This window comes from Acomys russatus, chromosome 29 (genome assembly GCF_903995435.1).
Source record: "Acomys russatus chromosome 29, mAcoRus1.1, whole genome shotgun sequence".
Lineage (NCBI taxonomy): Eukaryota > Metazoa > Chordata > Mammalia > Rodentia > Muridae > Acomys > Acomys russatus.
Genome location: NC_067165.1, coordinates 14130755 through 14147647, shown reverse-complemented (window position 1 = coordinate 14147647; position 16893 = coordinate 14130755). Strand labels below are relative to the sequence as shown.

Below are 16893 nucleotides of genomic sequence, written 5' to 3'. Positions count from 1 at the left end.
GGATGGGTTGACCTTCAGTGGTGAGGGATCTCTGGTGGCCATTACATAGCCCAATACGGGACTGCTGAAGTCAGCTCTCAGTGGGCAGTGAGGATGGATGGGGGCCAGGAGGCAGTGTGGGCAGGAGGAACACAAGCGGACCCTGGCTAATTGACTCCGCCCTTCTCTCCGTTGCAGGTGGATTGTCTTGGGCTGTGGCTGGCTGTGGAGCTAGAACCCTGGATGGCCCCCGAACCAGCCCCAGGGAGGAGGATGGTGCCCCTGGTGCCTGCGCTTGTGATGCTTGGTTTGATGGCAGGTGCTCATGGCGACAGTAAGTCTAACTCCTCACCATACAGACGTACCAGGTTGGAAAGCGGCTTGCCTTCTAGCAGGTCTCTAGAATGGAGTACAGTACTAGGTCCTGGGAAGAGGAACCAGGGTGACCAGCTGGATAACACTCTAGTCTTCCTGTCCTAGAGAGCCGCACTTGCGAAGCCCCTTTCTGCTTCCTCTGAACATCATCCTGTGGAGCACCTGGGTACCCTTAGGCTCTGCAGAGTGGTGCGTGTCTAAGTGTGTGACCCTGTCGTATGGAGTTGGGGAGCCATGTCTTGGATTCCTGTGATTCTTGCGTGACGTGCGTAGGCATGTGCTTGGTCCTCATTCCAGGTCTCTGTAGAGGACGCTGTGTAGAGGGAGGAGGGGTACCAGACATATCCACAGGTCCAGGGAGGGCTTGGAAGCTGAGTAATCCATGTCCTTCCCTTTTCCGAGGAACCTTCAAGGCAAAAGACATCTTTTCCTGAGCCAGGCCTGCAATCCCTGAAAAATGGGGAAGGTCTGTGTCACTTGGCTTGCGGGAAGGAGAGAGGGGCCAGGGAATGAAAATGAGAATGTGTGTTTGTGTGTTGGGGGCACAATTTGTCCCCTACTCAAGTCCAACTCTGAACTTTGGTCTCTTCCCTGCTGCTGCCCTTCCCCCTGCCTGGCACTATAAGACTGGCCATAGCCCGCCCCGTCACCATGGTTACCACTGCTTGGTTACTGGTGGGAGGCGGAGCACGGGACAGGCTTAGCCAATCTGCAGGCTGGGGGGAGGGGACAAGGTCGGAGCTGAGGTCCCTTGGGGGGTGGGGTGGGAAGAGGCTATTCCCAGCCTGCCCTGAACCCAGAGGCAGTCCAGGGCCAACCCAGGGGTCAGGCCCCAGGACAGCAAGCCATAGGGATCCCTCTGTCCCCTCTGGGTCTGAAGACAGGAGCCTTGTCCCATCAGGGTCCTCTCTCTCTCTAAATGGCTCATTAATAATTCAGGAGGCCGTCACAGAAGTGGGTGGCCCTGGAGCACCCCTCCCTTTGTCCTCAGAGCCTGGGCCCTGGGTAGGGTAGAATGGAGAATCTGTTCAAGATGGTGCAGGAGGGCTGGGGTGTCAGAAGAGAAGTCAGCTGGAAACTTTAGCAAGGGCGAGAATGTGGATGGGCTTCAGGCCGGGCTGGGACTGATGAGAGCGAGCTGGGAGCTACAGGGGCAGGCTGCCCTAGAGGGCACCTGGGTGTGACTGATGGCGACAAGAGCACTGGCCTGGTGTAGTCAGCGAGTGGGCCTTGGATATTGAAGGACTGTTGTCACTCTTCTCCACCATCCTCAGTCTCAGGGCCCAAGATGGCAGGGGAGGACATGCCACCGAGTTTTGAGGAACAGTGAGACCTAGGAGAGTAACTGTCTTCTCCGCCCTGCCTGACCCAGCACACTCCAGCCTGCACCACCACCACCTCCGCCAGCCCCACTCTCCTGTTTTCCTCTCTTCTTCTCTCCGTGGCTGGCACTACCACCCACCTGGTCACCAAGTCAGAAACCTGGGCCTCCTCCCAGCTTCCTCCCTCCCTTTTATCCCACGTGTAATTTGTCTCCAGGTTCTGTGACCTCTGCCTTCCAGGTGTCTTTGGAATGCATCCACTCCGCTCTCCCCGCCGCCTCTGCCAAGCCTCCTCCAGCTTCTGCTAGGGTTTGAGAACGACCAGCCTTCTGATGGTTCCCCTGCCACCAGTCCCTTCCTTCCTACCCATTCTCTACCCCGCAGTGAGAATCGGGTTGTATTCCGCCCCCCACCCACCCACCACACTTGCAGGGTCAGTTTGAGTGTCTTCTCTTTGCTGGCCTTACCCTTCACTGTCCCTCTCCACGCAGAACCCGCCATGCACTCTCCTCGCAGCTGCATCCTGGCCTTCCTCATTCTTTCTGTTTCCACTCGTCCGCAGCCAGGCGTGGTGGCTGTAATCCTAGCATTTGAGAGGCTGGAAACAGGAGGATTAGGAGGTGCAGATTATCTTGGCTATGTAGTAAGTTGAAGACAAGTCTGGGCTACGCGACAGTCTTGCCTCCAAAAACAAGTGTATGTGTGTTTTCCCTACCCTTTTCTGACTCAGCCGTCACTACTTCCTGTAGCAGTGTTGGGCATGCTCTGGTCCTCTGCACTCCTCATAGCATGCTGCTGTGATGTTTTGACCCTAGGTCTGGGTCTGGGTAGGCTGGCAGTCCTGGGAGTTTGGATATTTCCAACTCAGGGTCTGGAGTGGGTTGGTTAATAAGTAACAGCGGTGAGACAGTCCCAGCCTCCGTAGGAATCGGGAGGAGTGAAGTGGAACTGTTTTTAGGGCAGATTTCCCCGAATCTTCCTGCTGGCTCCTTAGTCATTTGGTTACAGACACCAAGCAGGTGTTTGAAGAAGCTGAGACCCTGCCTCTGCTAAGGGTGGGCCCCCCGTCCCTCCCCAGGTGCTGTGACTTGGGCACTGTCCTAGGCCAATGCCCCATGGAGCAGAGGCATCAGGTGGGGGCTGTGGTGGTAAAGCCAACCACAGGGTCTGTCCTCCCAGCCTACCCTTAAATTATCCTCACTTTTGAATCTCTCCCCCATCATGGCAAGGCTTGGGCTGAACTTGCAAGGCTTCTCACTAGGGGCAAGCAGCCAGACACGGACAGGGCTGCTGCAGAAGGCAAGGCGGGTGTGCCCCCAGAGGATTGACGACCAGGCCAGCGAAGCGCAGAGCGGACAAATGTGTTTCCATAGGCCTCTTAACGAGACAAATGAATGGGGGCCCTGGCCTCCGAGGGGAGTGCAGAGAAGCCCGGTGAGGAGCAGCTGCAAGAGTTAGCCCGCAGGGTAACATGGAGGCCTAGTTGCCGCCAGTGGGAACCCGGGTCCAAGGCGTGCTTGCTTCATGCACGCGCACCTCAGAGCCGCACTCAGGGGCTGCACCTTTTCGGGAGGGAAGGGTTATGGAGGTGGGCGTGGGGGTGGGCGTAGAGGTGGTCTTGGTCCAGCCTCCAGCAGAGGTTTCTGCTGATGGCTCAGGTTAAGTGCTGGAATAGAAGGGATTCTCTCATGCCCGTCACAGGCCAGAACCCCGCAAGCTGGTCACAAGTCTGTGAGCTGACAGAAACCAAGGGAGCAGGTTGGGACAGCGTTGGCACAGGCAGTAGCCTGAACATCTTGAGAGGCTTCCTGGAATAGAGGGCCCCTGAAGATGAGTGGGCATTGCTAACACAGAGAATTGCCTAATGAAAAAGTGAGACTGGCAGGAAGGGAGAGAAAAAAAAGTCATGCCCCTGGGCTTCTGAGTTTTTTCGAGAACCAGAGTGAGACCTGCAGACAGTACAGGACAGTGGCGGGACACCCCCTCAACCCCCCAATCCCTACCCCCCCCAAGACCAGGTGCAAGTTGGGTTCTGGTTAGGACCAAGTTACTTGCAGGAATTGGCCTTAAGCCAGGTGTCTGGGTGCTGAAGGGGTGGGTGCAGGTGAGCAGGAGCCGGAAGAGCATGTGTCCCCTTCACAGTTTCTCTTCCCCCGCAGTCCCCTCCCCGCTGTGCTTATGGGTGGCCCGGCTAGCCCCTGCCCTCCCGGGCTTCCGGCACATGTGCTTTCTCTGAGCCTGTTTTCCTGTTGCACAACAGGGGTAATCACTCCTACCTGTAAAGGTTAACCGAGGTCACATGGGCATGGCACCTGGCACCTATTAAGTGCTCCCCCTGTTGGAGGGCCTCCTGGAACCAGGGTTGCCCTTGAGTGGACTGGGCTGGGGAAGGCTGCCAGAAGCAGTCACAGGCTGCTCAGGACCTGGGACATCACCTCTCCCGCTGCTCCCTGCCCTCACGGTCCTTCCCTGCTGTGTGTGCTGTCTCCTTCCATGTGTGACACTCTGTGTGCCTGTGTATATGTGCCCCTTGGGGGAGGCACAAAATAGCAGTCAGTCCCCGTGTGGAGGAGCCTTGGAGGTGACCCAGTTTAACTGTTCTGGGGTTACATGCCTGCAGCCCCCTAGGGGGTGTGCTTCTTCCCTGGCCCAAGCTACTTGCTCTCATCTACTGGGTCAACTGTTGACATGTAAAGAACATCCCAGCCGGGCAGTAGTGGCGCACGCCTTTAATCCCAGCACAGAGGCAGGCCCATCTCTGAGTTCAAGGCCAGCCTGATCTACAAAGTGCGTCCAGGACAGCCAAGGCTACACAGAGAAACCTTGTCTTGAAACAGTGTGAGTAGCTGCCCACAGGGCTGGGTGACAAGCGGGTAACTAGAATCTATGTAATGGAAGGAGAGAGCTGGCTCCCCAGGTTGCCCTCTGACCTCCACGCATGCACCGTGGCACGTAGGCACATGCATGAATATACACACATCAGCAGCTGCAGGGCAGAGTGGTCACAGTAGCCTGGTTCTGCTTGCCTGCCTGGCACCCCAACTGTCAGTGTGACGTGGGGCAGGCTTACGCAGCCTGGAAGAGGGGATAATAAGGGGTTCAGGGTGCACGCAGAGGCATGCCTGGATGGTGGGTGCGTACACTGGGGCCCAGGCTAAATTCTCCGCATAGTGCTTGGTCTCTGGCAAGTGAGTGTAAAATACTAGTTGAAAAGGGGGAAAGGTGGATCTAAAGACGTTAGTAGGAGCAAATTTGGGGAGACAGTGTAGAGACAAGGTTTGACTGTGGTCCCTGAAGGTCTCTTGAGGAACAGAGGAAGCTCCAAGGCTAGCCAGGGCTCTGGAGTGAGGAAAGGCCCAGTGGCTCTGGGGCTCTGTTAAAGGAGCAAGGGAAGGCCCTGGCAGCCTGGGAGTGGAGTAGCAGTGTCAGCCTGATCCTGGGCAGCACCCTGGCTCATCTCCAGCCTCCAAGGGAGGGGAGTGGTTTTACCTCCCTGATAGCCCCAGGCCTTGGGCACAGTCCAGCCCCCCACACAGCTCCCAGGAGTGGCTGCTCATAATCTACCTGGCTCTCTCTCCCGCCCAGGCTCTCTGCTCTTTGTTTGGCTCGGGAGGCCCCACCCCACGCCAGCACACTCTCCTAGTCTTTCTGGTTCTTCAGGTTCTGGGCCTTGGTTTCGCTGTAGACACGTTGAGGCAGGACCTGGAGGGGCACTTATTCCCTGGGTTTCTCTCTTGCCCAGAGGGAAGGAATATGTAGGGGCCCCAGTCTCCACTTACTCCTCACATTCCTCTTTCTGTCCATTTCTTCCTCTCTTTTGCACCCCTGGGTATCAGGAACAGGGTCAGACAGTGAGACAGGGCAGGAAACAGAGCAGGCATGGAATCTGCCCTGCTCAGTATTATGGTCTGGGGAGCAACTGTTAAACACCAAAAAGCTGGAAGGTTGTAGCCTCACATGCATTCTGGAAATGTGAGCATACCGTAGGAGGCAGAGAGAGGGTGAAACTATGGACTAAGCTAATGGAGGGGGAGGGGATGGTTTTCTGAAATGTTGATGTTCAAAGGTGACTTAGGAGTTTAGTGGGTAAAGGGGTAGTCTCAGAGCCTCTTAGCAGAAGGTGCAGCTTACGCAAAGGCCCTGAGGCTTCGGGGAGCATTACTTATCTGGGTCTCTAAAGCCAGGACTCTGGGGATGGTGGTTGGGTCAGACCTGGCAAAGAGCTGCGGGAGGCCTTTGGAGAGATCTAATCAGAGGGAGGCTGTCCTCTGGCTTCAGAGTAGAGAAAAAGGTGTGGTGGGGGTGACACAGAGGTGCGACGTCAGCTTGTTGTCCTATGGAGGGAAAATGGCATACTGAGGTGGTGGCGGTGCAGGTGGGGAGCTGGAAGCTACTGGGCATGGGGTGAGGTGGGGTAAGAGATGACCTCAGTAGATCCTGAAGGGGTCCCCTGTCAGACAAGTATAGTCAACAGTGACAGGCTCTACAAATTCTAGGAAATTTGGAAACTAGGAAAGATCTTTCCAAAGGTAGCTTGGGGTGGCAGAGGCAGACATGAATCCAGGACTGCTGGGCCATCTGTACGACTTTCCAGCCCCTGCATTGGGCCTCTTGAGTGGCTCAGCCTAGTCCCCAGGAACAGATACTGGTGAGTCCCAAGATGTCTCCCCAGGGAGGACCCAAGTCTTTAAAAATGAGTTTGGGTTTAGAATGTAGGGTGAACCCCAGCTCCACCCCAAAACACTGTGACTCATTGCTCTTTGGTCCTTTTGCCCCTTGCATCTGTTTCCCTGTCTCTAAAGTAAGGGTAATAACCTACCTACTGACCTGAAGGCTTGGTGGTGCAAACAAGAGATTGGCTGCCCTTGCTGAAGGCCTGCCTCTTACATACCATCATCATTCATGCCCTTAAACACAAAAACAAAAACCAGAATTGGTGCTGGAGAGCTGGCTCAGCATTTAAGAGTACTTGCTGCAGGCGCTCTTGTAGAGACTTGGGTTTGGTTCCCAGCATCAGGCAGTTCACAGCCATTTGTAACTTCAGTTCTAGAGGATCTAATGCCCCCTTCAGGCCTCTGTGGGCACTGCATACACATGATGCACACACAGACAAGCAGGCACATACATACCCATCAGTACAGAGAAAATAAAACCCCAAGAATTTACAAACCTCTCCCCCCAGTTGCCCTCTCTTTCCCAATCAAAGCTTGCCTTACTTGTCACCTGTGGCCTTCCCTCTCCCCGACACTCCTCTGTCTCTTTAGTCTGACTTTTGCTGCCACTGGCCGAGCTCTTTGGCAGGTGTTGGACTCCGATGGGCCTAAATTCAAGTCCCAGATGTGTGACTACTCACTGGCTTTGTGACTTGGAGCACATGACTTGATCCACTGGATCCCATCTGGCCCTCCGGACCCTATCCCTCCCCCAGAATCTCATCCTTTCCCCTGGATCGCAGCCCCCACCCCCCATCGTATTGAATCAATCATCCTGGGCATGGTGTTTCCACTTTGCGCTTTAAGATTTTGATGCGTCTTAAAGTCTGTCAGGGTCCCAGGTTGTCTAGAGGAGTGGATGCCAAGTGAGTTATTTCTGCCATCTAGTGTTACAGGGAGCCCTGGAGATGGCCACTCAGACACAGTTTATAGCCAACTAGAAGTCTTTATTCCAGCTGGCTGGGACAACACCCAGATACGTGGCTAGATATTTCCTTCCACCTATAACATGGAGACCTGAGAGAAGTGAGATAAAGCACCGGGTGCTTTCTGCCAAGTCCCACACTGTGCCTGAGCTCATGTCCACCAAGCAGGTGGTCTGCAGAGTCAGTTCCCAAGGCACCAGGCTTCCTGGAACTGTTCATTGGCTTGATTAATAGGAAATGGATCCACTGTCAGGACTAACGAGGCATTGCTACGTCTCAATGAGCCAGGTTTTTTGGGGCTTCGGCCCTGGGTGGTGAGACTTGAAGGGATAGGAGGCTGCGGGTCAGCCCTGGTATGCCATCCAGGCGGTGGCAGGGTGTGCCTGAGCCCCTGTCCTCCTAGGACTAGGAATTCAGGAGCTGCCCATGCTGTGTGGGGGCAGGGGTGGGAGCAGGGGGTTATGGGAAAGCATCCCTCCGGGAAGCCATCCAGAGCCTCTCAGGAGCTGGAATGTCCAGGCCTTTGGGGCTGTTGGAATGTAGGGCTAGAGAAGAGGAGGCGTCCTAGGGACTGCCTACGGCTTAGGGGAGGTGGAAAGTCTCTAGGAGAGTCTGCGGTTCCTCCCAGAAAGCAGTTCTCCGGTGCCGCTCTTGTTTTGTTGTTTTTCCTGGAGCTTGGAATGACCAGGACATACAGAGCCCAGCTCCAGCTCCTTGGTCACAGACAGAGACACACAGAGGCAGGGACTTCCACTCCAGACTCCACTCTTTACCGGCTGAGTCACATTGGACGGATATCTTGACCTCCTTACGCCTTGATTTTCTTCTCTGTAAACAGCGATTATAGCACCCACCTCCTCGGCTTCAAAGGGTTAAGGGTTCAGGTCCCTGAACAGGGCTCGGCCCTTACTAAGCACTATACACAAGTGAGGTGTTTTATCTAAGTCTTTCTTGCCCCTTGTCCCCAAGGACTGCTACCTGCAGTGTTGGCCATCCCTGCTGGGACTGTGCCCCCATGACTTAGTGTCTCTGTCTCTTCCAGGCAAACCTGTCTTTGTTAAGGTCCCCGAGGACCAGACTGGGCTGTCGGGAGGGGTGGCCTCCTTCGTGTGCCAAGCCACAGGGGAACCCAAGCCCCGAATCACGTGGATGAAGAAGGGGAAGAAAGTGAGCTCCCAGCGCTTTGAGGTTTGTGCTCCCTTCTCTTGTTCCTCTTGGTCTCCCTCAAGGGCCTTTTGGGGATGTGAGGAGAATTGGCTGTAGTGGATCCCCACAGCCCTAACAGCCTTTGGCCACATCTGTCCTCTGACAGGTAATTGAGTTTGACGATGGAGCAGGGTCAGTGCTGCGGATCCAGCCGTTAAGAGTGCAGCGAGATGAAGCCATCTATGAGTGCACAGCCACCAACAGTCTAGGCGAGATCAACACAAGTGCCAAGCTGTCAGTGCTTGAAGGTATGTACCGAGAGGGGCCTGGCATAGAGGCCAGGTAGATTTAGGTGTGGGTGGAGCCCACGAGGACTGGCCACCTCAACAGGACAAGCTCACTGGTCTGAGTTGAAGCCAGCTGTGTGACTTCCTGCTGAGCTGGGCCGTTGCTCCCCTGAGTCTGGGTCAGACTGGAGGTGTGGTGCTGCAGCTCTGTGGCCCTGGGATTAAGTGACCGTGGCAGTGAAGCCTGGCAGTTGGCATCAGCGTTCTCCTGGTGCTCCGATCAAGGAGCCAGAGCTGGGCTCTAAATGTGAATCTTAGTGTCTTTTCTCATTCAGCAGTTCATTCATTCATATTTTTATTCACAAACTTTGCTTGAGCTGCCACGATGCCCAGAACGTCATTTTATATGTGTGTGTGTGTGTGTGTGTGTGTGTGTGTGTGTATGCATGCTACCTTCAGTCAGTGTCCAGTCAATTCTGTCTTTGCCAAGGCCCAGGGTGTAAGGGAGCAGGCCTTCCAGAACTGTGAGTGGTCAATTTGAGGCTTTTCCAATGGAGAGCTGGAAGACAGGGACAGGAGGGGGAGGGTAATTCAGTGACTCTGGAGGATCAGGCTGAGAAACGACCCGCTCCTTGAGGACATAGAAAGCCACAGATAGGGTGGGAAGTGACATGATCAAACGCTAACCACAATGGATGCATGAATCTGAATGTGTGTTTTCAAAATGGCCGTATTGATTGTTGCTTTCATTTTTAAACGCAATACCAATAGCTGTCCACTCTTTAAAAAAAAAAAAAAAAATTGAGAAGTGTAGGATAGTAAGTAGGGAGAAATAATAATCTCTTATTTTCCTACCCTTATTGGGGTATTTGGTTATTTCTCGGTGGCCCATTTCCTGTGTTGTATTTTGTATATGTGTGTATATATATTTGTGCTAACAGTACATAAACAGAATAGTGATCACATACTGTTTCGTGACTTAGAGTCCCCTCCCCTCCCTGGCCCCCCCGCTCCCCCCACCAGCCCCCGTGCTAGAGGGCAAACCCAGGGCTTTTCAGACAAGCTCACTCACTGAATCTGGAGCTCACCTCTTTGGCTTGCCTCGCTGGTCAGGGAGCTCTAGGAGTCTACCTCTGTCTCTCTGCCTCCCTGCGGTTCCAGGCACTTAGCGCTATACCGAGCTTCTTACGTGGATGCTGGGGAACTGATCGCAGGCCTTCATGCTTGCTCAGCAGGTGCTTTAGTGAGCCATCTCCCCAGCTATTGCTTAAAAAATATATTGTGAGCATTTTCCTTGCCATTAAATATGCTTCTGTATCATTATTTTTAATGGCCGTGGGTAAGCCGTCACGCAGAAGCACCCTAATTTATTTAGCTGTTCCCTTTTTGTTGGGTGCATATGTTCTCAGCTTTCAGCCTGTACAAGTAAGGTGTCATACATGTCCTTGAAGATGTCTTCAATTTGCCGATCACATCCTTATTCTAGGTTCATGGAGCAGAGTTGCTAAGTCAAAGGGCACACAGATTTTTAAGCCTTCGATATTGCTAAAAGATTGTTTCTGTTTATATTCCTGCCAGGGAGGGCACACGAGGACCTCTTCTTTCCACTTCTTCACCAGCAGTGGAAATTACCAGTTTAAAAAAAAAAAAAAAAAAAAAAGCTTTGCCAAGTTAATAGGCAAAAAATGGCATCTCAATTTAATTTGCATTTCTTTGATTACAAGAGCGGTTGAACATCTTTTCACATTGGCCGTTTTTACGCTTTGGCTTTATGTGTTCACACACGCATCCATTCAGTAATTCTTGCATCTGTGTGTCTTGTGTGAATCAATGGATTCTAACAGAGCTGTGTTAGGCCCTCCTCTGTTGTGGGGCCGTAGATGATGACAATGGCTGAGACAGGGACCCTGGGCTAGTGACTGTGCCTCTGAGCCTCACTTGTTCTGTCCTGGACCCAGGGGACAGTACCTGCTGTCCAAGCTGCAGTACCTACCACATAAGCTGCACCCCTGGGATCTCAGTGTACATTCTGAGCTGCTGCTGCTGCTGCTGCTGGCATCATCTGGCTTGTGCCTGCCCCACTGTCCATTCCATTTGGGAGCAGGGGCCCAGAAAACCAGCACTGTGCTGAGCTCACTAAGTCATTTCTGACCTTCACTTCTCTACCTTTGTGACCCAGGAGAAAATATTTCCGGCCCAAACTTCCACCTGTTGGCATCTGCCCCTGCAGAGAGCCTTGTGCCCTGCCTGGCATTTGAGTGGAGTCTACAAGATTGGAACTGTGGCCCCTATCCCAGTGGGCATCATCTCGGCCTGGGGAGCAGTCTCCTTGTGAGAATGGAACACTAGTTCCTCCCAGGCATCCTACTACCTTGTCAACTTTAGCTTAGCTTCCAAAGGGTCCCTCGCGGCCTGAGGAGGGGAGCTCACACGTGCAGAGGGTCGCCTTCCTGGTTAAAGGTTTCTTTGCATGGATTAGAGGTTATTTTTCTGTGGTGTTGGGGGTGGAAGGCAGCACTAGCTACATACTTCTATCCCCAGCCTGGCTTCAGGATATCTGTTTATGTCTCTGGGGACTGGAAGGTGTCTGATGAAGTGTGGGACGGGGCTTTACTGTGATAGAGCGGTTGGAATTGTGGGCCTCAGGGCCCCTCCTGCTCCTGAAACACTGCACCGGCAAAACAAAGTGCTGACCTGTCTGTCCTATTGCTCTCTGTAACCTTGGCTAGCTTTAGGCTTGACAGAAAGGAATGTCACAGGGGGTGGGACCTGCGAGAGGCAGCCTAGACCAACCCTGCCCCATTTCCTCCACTTGTTCCTGGGTGTGTGGGGTAGGAAAGCTGGGGTGCTTGTAGGAAATAGGTTAAAAGATGGCTTTTTTTTTTTAAGCTCTAGGGTTGGCACCAGGGGAGAGCCAGGGCCATTTTTGTGAGGCCACCACAGAATCTCAGTAGTGAGGAGATGAACTTGTTTCGAGGGCTGGGAGATAATGCTTGAGCCCCTTGCCAATGTCTCACACTGCGTGTACTACTCTACACACTGGAGTGTTTGGTGCTGAGTGCTCAGCGAGAGATAGGCGAGCCTGGTCCAGGTGCTGCAGGGTCAGTGAAATCTATCTAAAAAGGAATCCCAGGATTACACTCCTTCAGGGGCCCTTTGCCCTTACCTCACCCCAGGCCTAGCTCAGGCCACTCCCACTGCAGCCTCTGGGGACACTGCCACATCAGGTCCCTCATGACTTACCATGCCCTGCTGCTACCGGAGCAAGAGTGCTGTTCTTAGTGTGGCTGTGTGAGACCTAGCCCACTGTCCTGGGTGGTCAGCCTCTGTGCCAACATCCCTGTCAGGTTACAAGGTGGGGTGTCCAGCACAAGCTGGTTAGGGGTGGGCCAGTCCTGTCCTGGCCTGTGATGAGTACCAGGGCCCTGCTGCCTAGCGTTCCTGTCTGAGTGGTAATTGAAGCCATTAGCGCGCTAGCCTCTCCCTCGCCGGGTAATGGCAGGAAAAGCTCTTCTCGCTCCGCACTCTTGAGGCGGTGGCTGAATCATTCCCCTCCAACCCGCCCGCCCGCTGCTGCCACTGAGACAGGGAATCTGACATTTTCCCTCACGGAGGAGGGGTGTGGGTTGGGGGAAGGGAGTCAGGCCTTGATTCTGGGCTTTCCCTTCAGAGGTGGAGTGGGTGGGTGGGTGTACTGAGGGTGTTGAGCTCAGTTTGGAGGTCACAGAGTCCCCAGGGATTGCAGAGTCCAGGCCAGGCAGAACCATGATTAGGGAAAACCTCAGGGAGGGAGACTGGACTGCTACAGGTGTGGGTGGAGCCCTAGTGACTGGGTAGGTTCTGGAAGGGACACAGTGCCCAAAGGAAGATGGGGAAAGAGGCTGTGGAGCAGGGGTAAACTGTTTCTGACTTGTCCTAGAGGCCAGGCTCAAGGACTCCATGTTTGCTTTCCATAGACCTGGCGGATGATGGGCTTACAGTGGTGTGAGCATGTGTGTGAGGTGTTGTGTATACCAGGAGTGTGCCTCATACAAAAGGGGTAGTGTAGCAGGGTCTGTACACGTGCGAGCCTCAGGCATGGGGTGGGGGATGGGCATGATGTGAAAGCAGGTGGTATGTCCTTTATGGGCAATGTGTACAGTAAGATGCATCCATGTGCACATGTGCACAGCAGGCAATGTCTGGATTGTGGAATACATATGACAGGAGGTATGGTGTGTAAGTGTGTGTGTGTGTGTGTGTGTGTGTGTGTGTGTGTGTGACACAAGGTTTACAGCAGGGAATATTCTACCTTAGCTTTGTGAACAGCAGGGTTCAGTAGTCTGGAATGGATGTGTAGGGTCAATCTGGTGCTGTTGGGGGCCAGAGGTGTTGTATTCAGATTTGGGACCCCACAGCATTTCTGCTTAGATCTGTCGGTCAGTTGGGACTGCTGGACAACAGTGGATGCTGGGCAGCATGGTAGGGCTAAAGTATCATTGGCATCTGCTACAGCGGCACTTCCAGCAGTTCCTCTGTAACCAAACCAGGAGGAGGGCACAGGAGATAAGTTCTGACTAAACCAACTTTAGGAGGATTTAGGACCTTTCCTTTCTATCCCACCTCTGCACCTAGCCCACCTGTCCTTCCTCTTGCTTCCATCTGGCCTCTGTCTGCTGGGTGGACAGGACTGGACTATGCCTCTTGGCCCAGGGATCCAGCTAGAGTGTCCACCTGGAGGGCAGGCTGTGAGGCAGTGGCCAGTGTCACGGTATTTCAGTGTAGCGCTAGCTCTTGGCTTTTGCACCTGCTCTCACCCGGGTAGGCTCTGAGGCTGTAGGGCGATGAGTAGCTTCCTGGGACAGACACACAGCTCCAGAGGAAAGGCTGACGATGAGCAACCTTTGACCCTGTCCCTAGGTGTCCTGCCTGGGCTGTGCAGGATGCATGTGTGTTTTTCTGGGGATCATCTTTCCCTGCCCCACCCTTTTTCCTGCCCTAAGCCTTTCTGCTCCTTTCACTCATAGTGGAAAGATCAAGGTGAAGAGCTACTGTAGAGAATCCCAAGCCTGGACTCCAGACAGCCTTCATGTTTGCCTGGCAGAAGGACACCAACGTGCCTCTGGTCCAGCAGACTTTGGGGACCTAACCTTCATTTGCTGTGACCACAGTAGATCTCAGGACCAAGCAGATGTGAAGTAGATTTGGGGCGGCCAGGCCCCATTCCAAGATACCGTCGGGTAGGAGGGCACTGTTGGAATGGGGCAGCAGTGGAGGCTGGAGGTCAGACCCTGACTTTCTTTGTCCCTGGAATCCTCTAATCTTTTCCCCTTCTGATAGTCTTCCAAGACCCTGGGGTCCAATGTTTTTGATTGGAGTCCTCTTCTGTTAGCTGCGGACACAGAACACCTCCCGTGTGCCCAGGCTGGCTCTCCATCCCTGTGGTCACATGTGTCTCTAGGCCCACTTTGTGCTGCTGCCCTTTCCCACCTGGCTTGTGACCATGGGCTGAACCAGCAGCTCTAGAAATAGCTCTCAAAGTTGGAGGTTCTAGGTGCCCCCAGGTGTGTATTCTCCACCCTCCTAAGGTTCCCTCCTCACCCTGGATGCCAAGGGAGAGAAAGGCTCTTTAAGCGGAATGGTGTGACCGGCTTCGTGCTTCAGAGAAGTCCTTGCTGGTGCAAAGTGGGGTGCGAGTGCATCAGGCCAGTGAAAGGTGGACGGAGTCAGTCTAGCACCGCCCCCCCCCCCCCAACCTTGTTTTGAATAGAGAAGGAAGGGAGACAGATCGAGAGCATGTTAGGTAGTATCCTGACCAGCTGCCTGGTTCCAGGGCTGGGTGAATGGCGGAACCAATTTCCTAAGATTGAAATACAGGAAGAGGCCCAGGTCTGAGAAGGTGAGTTAAGTCTCATTTGAAAATCTGTCAAGGCAGGTGTGTGCAGGCATCCAAGGAAAGATGCCGAGAAGGCCTGGTACGGGTTTGCCTAGCACTCTTGAGGGCCGCCTGGAAATGGAATTGTGAAAGCCAAGAAGCCAAGCCAAAAGGATCCCCAGGGACTGGCTTTTGCTGTTGGGAGGAGGTTCCTGAGAGATAGGAGGGAAGCCAGAGCAAGCGAGGCAGTGAGTGGAACTTGCTGGAAGACTGTGAAGGAGGAGAAGCCAAGCAGGATGAGGGTTGGGCAGTGGCCTCTGGATTTGGTTCTAGAGTTGTCGCTGACCGACCTTGGCGAGCATGCTTCGGAAAGCTGTGGGGGTGGCAGCAGGGCTGCAGGGGGGCTGAAGAGCGAGTGGGAGGCTGTCAGTGGTCTAGAGTGACTGGGAGCAAGGCTTGAGCCTAGAGAGGTAAATAGTTTAAACCCCCAGGAGGCCCAGCATGAGCTGGAGCCTAAAGTGTGGGACCAGGCTATGGCCGCTGAGTCCACTGGCCGCGTGTGGTGCGGAGGCCTCACCTACCAGGTTGAATAAGACGATGTGGAGTGCCAGGGAAGCCCAGGGGAGGGGGGATTACTGAGAGGGGGAGGCCCTGGCTGCCGACAGGCCCCAAACAGCTCAGACTCAAAAACAAAACAGGCTTTTAAGATGCCAAGTTTGATGAAATCTGAGTGCTGGAAGAGGTGGGAGTTTTCTCCTGGAAAAACAGCTGAAAGTCGAGACTGAAAGCTGCGAAGGGAGGTGGGCCCTCAGGCCCCCCTTACTGCCTGGGAGCCTGGGGGTGGGGTGTGCCTAGGCCCTGAGTATGAGAGCTTACTGGTTTGGAATGGAGCTGCTCTGGGGACTGGACTGTGGTGGCCTTGGGCTTTCTTGGAGTGCCCAAAGGGCAGGGTGGGGCCCAGCCACCCACAGGTTCCTGCGTGGCTCCAGGTGCATATGTGTAATCTCTGACTCTGCATGTCCTTACATCCGTGTCCCCACATCTCGGTGCATGCCGCCCCTGGATCTGCTTGCAGGAGTCTGCTTCCACAGGTGCTTGTCACTGCAGATGCCCCTCCACATGCACATGTAGGTTTCTATTTTTGCACCTGTCTCTTTCTCCATGTAGTTCTCCAGGTCCCTGGCTGTGCATGTTTCTAAGGTGTCTGTGTGTTCAGGGACAGGGTGATAAGCTCATGCATAGAGGAGGGGTCACCCTCACAGACGGCACCACCCCAGGGAGCCAGGGTACGTGCATGCGCATATGTTCCAGTCTTCAGAGATGCATGAAGCTGGGTAAACATGGGTGAAGAGGTCTCACTGACAGACGGTGCCGGTGCTCGCCCCTACTACACCCTCCATGCCCCCCCCTCCATCTGTTAGCTTCCCTGGTGCAGCCCCCTGCCTCTGGCCCAGACTCCGCCCCAGGCATCCTGGGCTGAGCTGGACAAAGAGACCTGTGTGTGCTCCCTAGGGGCCTTCAGCAGCCTCCCTCCCTCCTCCCCCAGTCATGGCAGCTTGTGGGTCTAAACATCCGCAGCCACCCCCTACCCTGCCCTCCTCTATTAGAACTCCAGTGCGGACCCCAGACTCACCTTCCTATTTATTGTTCCTCCATCCTCCTTATAGTCCTTACTCGGGCAGCATGCAGGGAAAGCTTTCTGCCCTTCGTGAGTGATCGGTCTTGTTCGTTCTTGATCTCCTTCCTCCAGGAAGTCACCAAGATAGCAGATGAGAGGTGGAGTCATAGTGATTAGCTTTACTGCTGAGGGACATCAGCCATGCTCCCGGCACCCCCTACCCGCCCTCCCCCCAGTCACGCCCTCCCCCCAGTCACGCCCTCCTACATGCATCTCCGCTCTAAGCTCTGAGACAACAGGACTTCTCCAGGGAAGGGGTTAGGTCTCTCAAGTACAGTGTCTAAAGCACAGCACAGTTGGGTGCAGCCATTCATGAACACTAGGATGCTCACTCTAGGTGCACAGATCTGTGCGCGTGGGGCAGACTTTTGATTTTGCGTGCAACTTATATGTGGAGGCTGTCAGGCTTAGGCTATGGAGTTGGTGCCTCTCCAGAGTCCCCCAAAGCCAAGTGGGCTTCTCCTTAGGCTTTGGGAACCCTAGACGCAGTGGAGGGTCTGGCAGGCACTGCGACTGTATAAGCAGAGGCAACTTACGGCCTCTCGCGCTGTAATGGACCCAGGCAGACAGGCAGGAACTGGGTGCGCTGGGTCGGCAGAGGCAGAGCTGGAATG

The 16893-nt window shown here is 54.3% G+C and overlaps 1 protein-coding gene across 12 annotated transcripts in view; it reads left to right on the top strand.

Moving 5' to 3' along the window:
* The window catches only part of Ptprf (protein tyrosine phosphatase receptor type F), an 82863-nt gene that overhangs the window by 13953 nt on the left and 52017 nt on the right, over positions 1-16893 (top strand). For 11 of the 12 annotated variants that reach the window (XM_051171918.1, XM_051171917.1, XM_051171916.1 and 8 more), the window contains exons 3-5: positions 178-313; positions 8357-8502; positions 8627-8768. In XM_051171918.1, the coding sequence (XP_051027875.1) occupies positions 223-313; positions 8357-8502; positions 8627-8768 (379 nt within the window). In that variant the 5' untranslated portion in view covers positions 178-222. Of the gene's footprint in view, positions 1-177; positions 314-7932; positions 8241-8356; positions 8503-8626; positions 8769-16893 lie in introns of those variants that run through there. The other variant, XM_051171914.1, reaches the window with a different exon arrangement.